Source organism: Gadus morhua, chromosome 12 (genome assembly GCF_902167405.1).
Source record: "Gadus morhua chromosome 12, gadMor3.0, whole genome shotgun sequence".
NCBI classification, from domain to species: domain Eukaryota; kingdom Metazoa; phylum Chordata; class Actinopteri; order Gadiformes; family Gadidae; genus Gadus; species Gadus morhua.
The window spans coordinates 15,720,656-15,732,999 of record NC_044059.1 but is presented as its reverse complement, the minus strand read 5'-3'; the positions used below and the strand labels follow the sequence as shown (position 1 = coordinate 15,732,999).

At 43.8% G+C, this 12,344-nt stretch overlaps 1 protein-coding gene across 8 annotated transcripts in view; it reads left to right on the top strand.

Annotated features, from left to right (window-relative positions):
• The window catches only part of tdrd5 (tudor domain containing 5), a 31,797-nt gene extending 22,689 nt beyond the window's left edge, over positions 1 to 9,108 (top strand). For all 8 annotated transcript variants that reach the window (XM_030371849.1, XM_030371848.1, XM_030371851.1 and 5 more), the window contains 2 exons: positions 199 to 400; positions 8,607 to 9,108. In XM_030371849.1, coding sequence (XP_030227709.1) covers positions 199 to 400; positions 8,607 to 8,704 — 300 coding nt within the window. In that variant the 3' untranslated portion in view covers positions 8,705 to 9,108. The remainder of the gene's footprint in view (positions 1 to 198; positions 401 to 8,606) is intronic.
• The last annotated feature ends 3,236 nt before the right edge of the window (positions 9,109 to 12,344 follow it).

Genomic DNA, 12,344 nt, shown 5'->3' with positions numbered 1-12,344 from the left:
GCATACCGTGTGTCTGACTAGAGTCAAATAATGCCAACAGGCATGTCTCTTATTATTATATCGAATGTAAAGGGTTATTTGATATTATCTAAAACATCAGAGTCTGAAGACCCTTCTTTAAATTGAATGAACTTTTACTCGGGTACAATGTTTTCTCTTTACCAATACAAATTCAAGGAAAAGATTATGTTCCCTCAGGCCCCTCCCCTTATTTGCAATGGTAACCTTGCCACCACCTTGACCAGTTCAGAGGAGGATAGCAGACCCGGTGGTGACCCGGCACCGGCCGTTACCCCTGACGCTTGCAGAGCGCCGATGACCTCCCTTGTCTCCTCCCTTCCTCCTATTCTGACCTCACTCAGCCTTCTCACCCCCGGACTGGCCAAGGGCTGTTTCTACGGTAACAACATACACACACGCGCACAAACAATCAAAAACGCACAAACCCAAGGGTTAGAACCTTAAACTCGGTTTAGGGGTATTGGGTCCATCGTTTTTCATTGTGTGGGTCTCTGAGGCTTTGGGTAAAAATTATACAGCTTTTCAGTAGTTTACCAGAAACATATGATGTGCAGTGGAACAACTTGAGCTGTGTTTTATCGGCTTATCACTGCTCTTTATCTCTGTATCTTTCCAACAACGTACGTGTGTGTGTGTGTGTGTGTGTGTGTGTGTGTGTGTGTGTGTGTGTGTGTGTGTGTGTGTGTGTGTGTGTGTGTGTGTGTGTGTGTGTGTGTGTGTGTGTGTGTGTGTGTGTGTGTGTGTGTGTGTTCATCCTGGTTATCCATGGGCTCACCCCTGATAGTAAAGTCTTGAGCTTAATAAGTGTGTGTGCCTGGTTGTGCAAATGTGTCCGTGTTTGTGTGTTTAAGACGCACTTCATTGGCCCATACGGGAAATATTGTATATGTGTGTGTGTGCCATGTCTGTTTATGTATGGAAGTATATCTCTCTCATCGGATTTTGAAAATAAAAAGCCATTGAATTTTAAGCCCTGAATATTCCTGCATTGAAGTAACGTATCAGATTGTTTTGCCTTTGAATTGAACTCTTTACTTTTTCAACGTGTTCACAATTCAAAATCAAATATCATAATATGCAATATTCAGATGCAAAATTCAACGTATAGAATTATTCTTCATTGTGCATGTCTCAGGTTGTAGCACCTAGTGTCAACTGTGTAATCTAAGATGTAAACAATAAGTACCCCACATCATCTCCAGACTCCATCCGTAACTTGTAAACAAACAATGACAATAAGTTATAAAAATGAAAATGAAGCATGTCTTATTTATGTAATTGCAAAGTACAAAGAATTAGCGCATTTCCCCCGGAGGGTGCGAGTCAGTTCGGTGTGTCTCTTGGTGGAGTAGCGAAGGTGCGGTTCGACGCAGCTCATTTACGGCTCGCGTTTCCACCGCCGACGGTACCCTTGTGGCGCTTTTCCACTTGAGGGTGCGGGTCGGTTCGGTGCGGCTTGGGGGAGTAGTGAAGGTGGTGTTCGGTGCAGATCAGTTATGGCTCGCGTTTCCACCGCCGACACTACCCTTATGGTAAGGGGGAGGGTTTAAACCGGATGGCGATAGTCGCGGTAGCTACGCTCATAGCAGCCCATCACAGTGTAGCCTGCTAATAAATCCAAGGAAAAGATGAACGCGCACAATGAGCAAACTTTTGTGCCGTTGTCCAGAAATACCTTGGGGGTAATGTGTTAGTTTGTTATTATCCCCCTGTCTAACGGAAGTGCGATTCTGTCGACAAATCAACGGACGGCGTGTGTAGCTCGAACTTGCCGGCACCCTTTCAGGCGTCTCAGTACTCCAACGGTGGAGTACAGCGAGACGAGTACGGCTCAATACGGCTCAGTCCGGGTCACACCCACTTTTGGCGGTGGAAAAATGATCCGTGCCGCACCTTAGCAAACTGAACCGACCCGCATCCTCCGGTGGAAAACGCCCCATTAGTTGTCCCTGAAGAACTCGCGTATCTAACATTAGTTCCGCATTACATTAATTAATTTGCACGCCAGTTTTATTTAATTTGATACCGTTTATTCTCTGTGTAAATCCATGCACCGAACCGTGACGTCCGTACCGATTCGGTTACATAGGAATACATGTATCGTTACATCTCTAATATGCAAAGCAGGTTTTAGCCATGGCCGACAGCAAAGGCTGTTACACCGAATTCTGCGACCCACTTAGCGCAACATCTCCCGCATAAAGAGAGCGCAACAAGCGCACTGAGCCGACAGTAATGCGCACTGAGAAAAATCAAGCTGTCGAGCGCTTCTTCCCGAGGCCCGCCATGCTTCCGTAGGCAAAGGGACCTCGGATAGCCCCAAATGGTTGCCCAAATAAAATGTACTCTTAACCCACTACATCAACCTTACGGTGCATGCAAATCCACCCAAGTCACTGCAATCACCCAGACATTTCACAATTTGAGCATTTCCTATTATAGGCTGTGTAAAATGATGTTTAGAATTAAGATGTGTATTAGGGCTGGGCTCTTATATTTAGATATTTAAAATATATCGATATTTGTATCAAACGCGATATGAAACAAGACCATATCGTCAACATCGATATAATTTAATTTGCGTTGAAATTACAGCACATTTTTTCCAAATAACAGCAGTTTCGAACCGCGCCTGCCGCCTGCTATTTCGTAACTCTGCTTATGTCTCTCCCGCTCTGCCTCCGGCTCACACACACACTCTGCCGGCCCCCCCCCCCCCCCCCCTTCCACTGATTTACGTCACTTTTTGAAATCGGGAAACATGAGCTGTGTTCGAAATCGTTCACTATTCACTCACTCACTATTCCCTATATAGTGTTCATGATGTAGTGCACTATATACGGAACGAACAGACAAGAATTCGGACACTACGCTGAACTTTTCTAAACGTCATTTGCGTCAGTAAATGCGCCGGGTATTTGTGTGACGCAGACAGATGCGCCCACATCATGGAAACAAAACGGGCACTCACGAAGAAAGCTGGAGGTTGTATTGATGTTGAATGTTACATTTCCTTGATCAAGTTTTTTTTAAATTAATTTTTAATGTTACATTTTCTAAGTTAAATCCAAAATAAATTGTTGACATTTCTAAACGAAAGCCGGAGACGGTTCGCGGTTATTCAGCTTCTTCTTCTCCTCCGGAAAAACACGACCGCATTGCATTGTGGTATACGGGAGTAACATGTAGGGAACATCGTATGTACACTCAAATTTTGGGTATTGGAAGTGCACTACATAGTGCATGAAATTAACCACTGAGAATTCGAACACCACTACAAAATGGCGAGCACCCTATTTAGTGTCACTATATCCGTGATAGGGAACGATTTCGAACACAGCTATGGAGTCCGCCTGCACAAGCGGCGCCGAGGAGCTTGTTTTTAAGCGAAAGAACGGCTCCATAATATGAAAATGGTTTGGATATAAGGTGTCTGACGAATTACAAAATCACGTAATTTGTAGAGTGCTTAAAAACTGTCGCACTCAAAGGGTTGCAATTCTGTGCATAATATTCCGGAGGCGCACACAGCTTTTGGCCGTGATAATATATTATGATGTTCTCAAATACGAGGCAGTGTCTAGTCCATCCATGGTTTATTCAACCATTGATGAAGAGAAAGTTCTCTCACGGACACGTCGGACAGCAAAATATTTGATTTAATCTTAAGGCATGATCATGGGAAAAGTACTGGCAGCAAAGGTTACCAAGGATACATTCAGCGAGACAATAGGTGAACAAGATTCTTATAGGCAAACGTTTTCATTGTGAATAGGGAGTGGGAGTGACCTAAGGCCAAGTCAATTTGTAATACAATGGGTGGATATTGGACATGTCTGCAGGTTTGTAAGACATGGCTGTAAACAGTTTACACAACAAAGAAGTGAGTCGATTGGCCTGGTCTCGATACCAGACTGACTGGCTCCAGTGGGAACTCAAATGCAAATTAACTTAACCTCTCTGTTAAAAGAGAGGAAGGGATTTGTTTTAAGTTACAGGGAGAATGTATACAGTTCCTTCTAATGTAATAATTATATAAACAAGGTTAATATAATTTGTATGTGATTGTATATTTATAGTTATGATTGATATTTCCACGACAACCATCAAACTGTATTCAATTCCGAACGGTAGGAATAGTAATGGTAAATCGGAGCGCGCGTGGCCGCGCCGCACCCCCCCCCCCCCCCCCCTTGATCAGCTGCTGTGGAGCAGCTGACGCAGATTCAATCAAGGCTGCTGGGGCCATTAGAGCTGCGTCCAGAGGGGTATTCCACAAAGCCGCTTTTATCACATAACCGGGTAAGTTAACCCAGGGTTTGCGGTAACCCTAGGTTTTCCGTTCCAAAAGGATCACGGTATGTTAGTTGCTATAGAAACATATGCTCTGAATCAAACCTGGTCGGAGCAGGTTTTGCGCAGGTGAAGTTTGAAACATAACCCGGTTTTGGGTATTCAAACCGGCGTTCACCGCAGATTTCATGTGATCACAATGGCATGCCCTTTTGATGAGAGAACTGCTGATATCGGAGCGCAAATTATACGTGCAATCCACCGGGAGCCATTGATAAGACCACGGCTCGACATCTTGGCATATCGAATGACTTTTTGCTGGAGTGGAGGGATATAGATTCTCGCGCAAATCTTTAATATATTTAAATAGCCTTACATAGCCAACACTACCAATCGAGGACCTGGCCTCAGTTCACTCCAGACTATTTGCGTAGCCCTCCATTTGTTGCAAATGGTAGTTTTAAATAGGCCAGGGGTCTCAAACTCAATTTACCTGGGGGCCGCTGGAGGCAGATTCTGGGTGAGGCTGGGCCGCATCAAGTTTTCCACAAAAAAGTACAAATATCAAGTCTTCTCAAGCTTTACTATTAACAGTTCTGTAACATGAATGCTTTTTTGAACATGAATGGCTCTTTTGAACATGAACGACTTTAAAACATGAACCTCCTTCAGAACATGAAGTGTCCTGAACATATGGCTTTTCTTGCCTACTCCTTACTGCCAGAGACCTGGCAGCGCTTCCTCTCACACAGCTCCTGCAGGGCTTTATATATATATTTTTTATAAAGCTTGCTGCGCCCAACAACCTTGCGAAGACGGGGTGAAATGTGCAGAAGCATTTTTCACCGCAAACGTGTGTGTGTGTGTGTGTGTGTGTGTGTGTGTGTGTGTGTGTGTGTGTGTGTGTGTGTGTGTGTGTGTGTGTGTGTGTGTGTGTGTGTGTGTGTGTGTGTGTGTGTGTGTGTGTGTGTGTGTGTGTGTGTGTCAAGCCCGGCCCGACACATTAACTGTAATTATGAGCCCGAGCCCGATTTCAACCTCTTTTAATACATGTGTAACTTATGATATATAAATTTCGATTAATATGTGTCGGCCTCAACTTGATACAAAACACTCTTTCACACGTCAATATTTCCTCCCACAGACACACACACACACACACACACACACACACACACACACACACACACACACACACACACCCCTACCCCTACCGACGTATCCAGGCCCATGCAGTTATAAAATGCAATCAATCATGTCAGAACATCGACATTTTCTATAAATAGCCTACCAACGTTTGCAGTGAAAAAAAACTGACGCACATTTCATGCTCAGGGATATGAAGCTCCACAACTTCAGGAACTCGGTTGCTTAGCGGTTAGTTTCAGATGCTTCAGTAAGATCGAAATACATCAGAGGAGTCACACAGGAGAGAACCCGGTCAGGTGCATGGTGTTTGGAAAGAGATACACACAGAAAGGGCGTATCTCCAGCGCACACAGACTTGGGAGAAGCCATACCGTTGGCCTAGCACATTTCACCTCCGTCTTATGCAAGGTTTTTGTGCGCAGCAAGCTTTATAAATGAGGCCAACGGGCAAGCGCAGCGACTCGGCAAAAAAATAAATAAAAAAAATAAAACGTGCGGGCCGCACTAACACTTAACTTTGATATCAAGTAGGGGGCCACAAAATATCATCCCGCGGGCCGCGAGTTTGAGACCCCTGATCTAGGCTATAATGTTGAAGATGCTGAGCACATCTCAGTCGTTTCAGATGACCCATCCAAGATTTGTATCGGCCTCCTATCATACAAAGAGCAATATTGTCTGAGTACTATGCCGAGAGGCATTTACAACATAAAGTACAAAATAGACCTAACGGACTTGCATCCACTGGAGAATGTTCGATCGTAGCCGGCGGCTTCATTACAAGCACTAATCCATCTTGATCTGTGAAGTTGATGAATTGTCACTTTTAGGTTTTCTACCAAGTTACCAAAAAAAGAAACATTTGGAATAGTATGCGCTGTGGCAAGCACACGGTTTGCATGTGTTACTTCGAAGGCAAAACAAATCTAAACTAGAACTGCAAGCAGTTATGCAGGGGTCCAAGATATGTGCATTTCGCCAGCACAACGCGAAGCAAGTATTCAAAACGCTACCGTGGTTTTTAATGTGGGAGGTTCGGTGTGGGAGATATATCCCCAAACACGTTTTCAGAACATTCCTTTGGCCAATTAGGAGATATATTATTTCCTCGTTTATGGCGACCCCTTCTGGTGAAATTTCCCAAAGACAATTTTCCTTTGCCAAATAACTCCGGCCCACATTAATAATTCTGGGCCAATTTTTTTCTATAGACTCGGGTTTGGCCCTTGATGGTATCACTTGAGTTAGAAGAACATTCCTTTGGCCAATTAGAAGATATACAATTTCCTCGTTTATTGCGGCCCCTAATTGCGAAAATTTTCCGAAATTTTTATCGAACGACATTAAGGGTAGCACCAACATGCGTGTTAAATCTGGACTCGATCCGATGTGTAATTTTGGGTTTTTGGGGATTTTTCATTTTCCAAGTGTAACGTAGCTAATAAACAAATATTCAAAACGCTACCGTTTTGTTGTCGAAGGTCAGATCAAAGAAGTGTTTGATAATTTCTTTGCGTGTGCGTCTGAAGATGTCGTGTGCAAAGTTTTGTGTCGATTGGTCAAGAAATGTGGGAGGAGTAAGGAAAAAGCAGTTTAGCGGTTTTCACGTTTTTGCGAAAAAAATGTATTGACGCAAATGGGCGTGGCCTATGCCAAAAGATGCAACAGACTCCAGTGAATCTGTGTGTCTAATGTTTTGGACTGTGGGAGGTTCGGTGTGGGAGTTATAGCCCCAAACGCGTTTTCCTTGGTATAGCGCCACCTAGGGACCGGCAGGTCTGGATTTTGTGGTCTGCGTAGTCCGCTCAGATCTGGATCTAGTCATGCAATTGGTGTGTCTGCACAATTTACGGTTTGGGCTGTGGTACCACTTTTACCTGGGAAGTATAATAAAAATCCTTACAAAAACAATAGGGATCCAACCTGTTGGCTTGGACCCCTAAATACAAGAAAACACAAAAACCTACATTCAACCTGTGGGGTATGGCCCCTGACTCTCTGAGGAGGTAGGTACCTCCAGGTACCCTTCCATGCCAGGGCGCCCTGAATTTATGTTTATTAACAGCTCCTCCACCGGGGTCAAGACAATTTGAGGGCCAGATCCAGTCTGTCGACTGTCGGCCTTTTCACGATTGGCTTAAAAAATTGGCTTATTTAAATTTATACCAATACGATGGTGGGAAAAGCTTACCAGTTTTTTATACTTAATTTTTATACTTCATCCGCTGACCGATTGGAAGCAATCGGAGGACATCTTTTTTTCTAGAAGAAAGGGGTTATGTAGTAGGATCTTTAAGAATGCTTAACTGGGATATTTATATATTCATGGCTCAAATATTAAGGATCATGCTTTTGACGTGTAACTAACGCATTTACGCAGTCAGCCATCCGCTGCCAGGCTTTGGTTCTCCGGGTTGCAGATGCTTTAGCGTTCCCTTTTCTTGTGATAATGTCCTTCTCCTCGTCATAGCTCTCCAGGACAACCTGAAGTTCCATTTAATTGAAATAAGCGGCCCGTTTCGCCATATCGATCAGGGTTTCCATGATCCATACATCACGTCTTTTTAGGTTTGGCGTGGACGCGCACAACCCTGTGTTAACCAACCCCGAGTTGATTGAACTAATGCATAGTCGCTGCTGTGGAACCGAAAACTCTGGGTTGGTCGGCACAGGGTCAATCAACCTAGAGTTCAGCGTTAACTCAGTGTTTGTTAAACCTCAGTTCGTGGAACACCCCTCAGAGCTCCTTATTGATGCGCAGTGCGCCCCCCCCCGTGGTTTAGGACATCAGGGAAGCGATGGCAAGCAACCAATTGCGTACAGAGTCGTTTGAACTACGCCCATTGATTACACCTCTTGTGCTGAAGAAAAATACAGCAGCCTCCCCAGACCCACGTGCAATCTACGATAGAGCTTGGTCTGGCAATAGCCCGGCCAGCTTGTGTGTGTGTGTGTGTGTGTGTGTGTGTGTGTGTGTGTGTGTGTGTGTGTGTGTGTGTGTGTGTGTGTGTGTGTGTGTGTGTGTGTGTGTGTGTGTGTGTGTGTGTGTGTGTGTGTGTGTGACGGGGGAACCCACGTTTAGGGAGCTCATTGATGACCTCACTGATAACTGACATGTCTGGGTGGTGTCTTGTCCTGTCCAGGCATACCGGGCACCTCCCTGCGATCTACCGGTCCCGCCATGAGCTTTCCGCTGTTTGGGGGCCGCAGTGTGGCGATTGCCAGCAGGAAGTGCGACTAGCTGACCCCGCCTTCAATTTGCTCCCGCATGAAAAACAGCCAATCACGTCGCAGGAAGTGAAGACGGGTTTGTAATACCGTTGTTTGGTTTACCAGGGTTTTATTGTTCTACATGGCTCCTATTTTTGCTTCCTGCTAGTGATTTTTTGAGAGTTATCGAACTTGATATTCATCTTGAGTCTCCGACAACATGCATATTTGGTCGTGCTGTTTTCTGTGATTGGCTTATTTGGTTGTAGTTTGTTTTCAATGTGTTACTGTTAACTTATGTTCATGTTGTTTTGGGTCATGTAGTTAAATGATGATATTTAACGTGGAGAACAAGGGTATATTGCCAAATGTGAATGTAATTTAGAGAATAAAACCTTATTTCATCAATTATTCAAAATAAAGAACTTATTTTTTTCCGGAATAAATGAATTATTCTCGTAGTTTCGTGGTGTTGAGAAATTATGCCCATATTTTTATATTAGGGGAAACTAACAAGAATCACTTTGTAACCAGAAGCAAATCATCATAAAAAATCAATGAAATTCATTATTCTCAAAGACCAGCATTCGCTGGTCCCTGAGAACAGACTCTACCGTTGCATGGAAGACTCCTCCGAAGCTGAATAACATATCCAGCACCGGGAAGTCTCGCTCACAATCGCAAAACCCGCGACCAACCTGCGCTGTACAGGCGTCTGACCTGACCAGCACCCATGTCCAACACAGTACATTATTTTCTTCCCATTTAATCTAAATTGTGCGGGTCACCCGCCGTCGGGTACCTGAACCCGTGCAGGACTCTGGCCGAGATAACCCCTACTACGAGTCTTTACTTGTTGTGGAAGTACCAGAGACGTCCGCGAACCCAACGCAGTCTTTAATTCATAATATCATCCGGAGGCGCACACAGCTTTTGGCTGTGATATTATATATTATATTATATAGATTGTAGCTCCCAAGTAGTGTCACACGAAGCCAGAGGTCTTTGTTGAATACAGGGTTTATTTTCAGTTCGAACCGACCCGTGAGAACTGGGTTTAAAGAGAAAAATAAATCAAATAAGTAAATGCATGCAAATTTCCGTTTTTTACAGCAGCACATCAGATGCTACATTGCACCAAAAATACTCACACACAGCCCGCAGCTCAACATCAACTTACACATTTACAAAGTTAACTTGCATAAACATATTCACGAACTTAACATTGTATGCAAATCACTATCCACCATGTCACGGAATGAAACAAAACCAGCAGAATACGTTCGGTCACATTCTTCATATAAATCAATAAAAGGTAAACAAACCTCGTCCACTGCTAAACTACTTAGGGAGGGAATCTTCTTTCTTGTCCTTTTATGTTTTTTTTTCCTTCTTCTTTAAGTGCTATTAACTTTACTTTAAATTCTAGTTTATAAAAAGGGTGCTGCTTCTTACGCGCTTTTTGGCAATGTACGTCACTTAAAGTGTGGTATCGGAAACCTATGCCGGCGGCAATTAGTTCCGCCCCAATGCCATTATGAACAGTAGGAACCAAAAAATGGGAGGTTAACAAATTAAACAAACTGTCAATGTGCGGCAGTTAAACTACCACCAATCACATATGATTACTTAAACGTCTTAAGGACATACAGCGCCCTCTATAATTATTGTCACCCCTGGTTAAGATGTGTTAAAAGCCTCTCTCACACTGAAAATTTTAGAAAAATGAAACCTTCAACTCAAGTGAATTTTAAGTGAAAAAAAAAATCCCTGAGTAAGAAATAATTATTTTTCATAAAATCACCTGTTCCACAATTATTGGCAACCCTAACAATTCCTAGGAAATAAATGTAATTAAAGTATTCATGTCATTTCTACGGTAGTTTACAAAGTTGATCAGAGTATGTAGGAACATTTAATTAGTAATTCATAACTTCCTGTTTCCCTGGGGTATAAATATGACATGCCACAGAAGCCATTCTCTTCAACATGGGAAAGACAAAGGAACACACCGTTCAACTAAGGCAGATGTGTGTCGACCTTCACAAATCAGGCAATGGCTACAAGAAAATAGCCACTCGCCTACACCTGCCCATATCTACTGTCAGAGGAATCGTCAAGAAGTTTAAAACAACTGGAACAGTGGTAAACAAGCCTGGACGAGGACGCAAGTTCATTTTGCCACCACGCACAGTGAGGAGGATGGTAAGAGAAATAAAAAAAATTCCAAAGCTCACTGTCACAGAATTGCAAGGAATGGTAGCATCTTGGGGTCACAAAGTCTCCAAAAGAATCATCAGGCGCTATCTACATGCCAACAGGCTGTTTGGGAGGCATGCACGGAAAAAACTCAAAATCATAAACGCAAACGCATGGAGTTCGCTAAGCGGTACATGACCTTAAACTGGGACCGTGTGCTTTGGTCAGATGAGACAAAGATAGAGCTTTTTGGTAATAAACACTCTTAAGTGGGTCTGGCGGAACACAAAAGATGAGTATTCAGAAAAGCACCTCATGCCCACTGTGAAGTATGGGGGAGGATCGGTGATGATGTGGGGCTGTTTCTCTTCCAAAGGCCCTGGGCACCGTTAGGGTGCATGGCATCATGAACGCGGTGAAATACCAGGACATTTTAAATCAAAATCTGGTGGCCTCTTCCCGAAAGCTGAAGATGGGTCGTCACTGGGTCTTTCAGCAAGATAATGACCCTAAACATACGGCCAAATTTACCCAGAAATGGTTCACCAGACACAGAATCAAGCTCCTCCCTTGGCCATCTCAGTCCCCAGACCTCAACCCCATTGAAAACCTGTGGGGTGAGCTGAAGAGGAGAGTGCAGAAGAGAGGACCCAGGTCGCTGGATGATTTAGAGATTGTTCAAAGAGGAATGGTCGAAGATCCCTCTTTCTGTTTTCTCCCATCTTGTGAAACATTATAGGAGAAGATTAGGTGCTGTTTTGTTGGCAAAGGGTGGTTGCACAAAGTATTAACATCAGGGGTGCTAATAATTGTGGCACACATGATTTGATGTTAAATAATTATTTCTTAACGTTTTTCCTACTGAATAAATGCACTTGAATTAAAGGCTGGATTTCACACTTTCTTTCATTGTAGTCCTATATTATTTAGAAAAAAATTAATTTATTAGAAGCTAAAGAACACATCTTAACCATGGGTGCCAATAATTATGGAGGGCGCTGTATACTGCATATAAACATCAAATAAAGTCCTATCTAATTTTAGGTAACTGATGAACAGAGTGATCTTAATACCCTGAGGTCTTAGGCCCCGCCCACACGAAGCCGATTTCATGGCGAAACCGCAAAGGTCTTGTTCGGTTCGGCCTTCCGTCCACACGAAGCCGGCGAATCCGCTGACCGAAACCGTAAACTTCTGAAACCACCCTCGGAGGTGGTTTCAAATCTACCCAGTTTCGTTTTGGATTCGTGTGGACGCCTGAAACCTACTGAAACCGTAAACCATGACGTCATCGCCCCACCCCTCGACCCTCTAGCCAATGACTGTTAAGCCCGCAGAGTCTCAGAACTCACAACAACAAAGATTTCTAGCAGAAGCAGCGCCACTTATGGGCCTGGAATGTGTACTACAGCGTTTCTACAGATCTACCCGGTTTCGCTTGACTCCGTCATTACGGAGATACTCCGAAACCG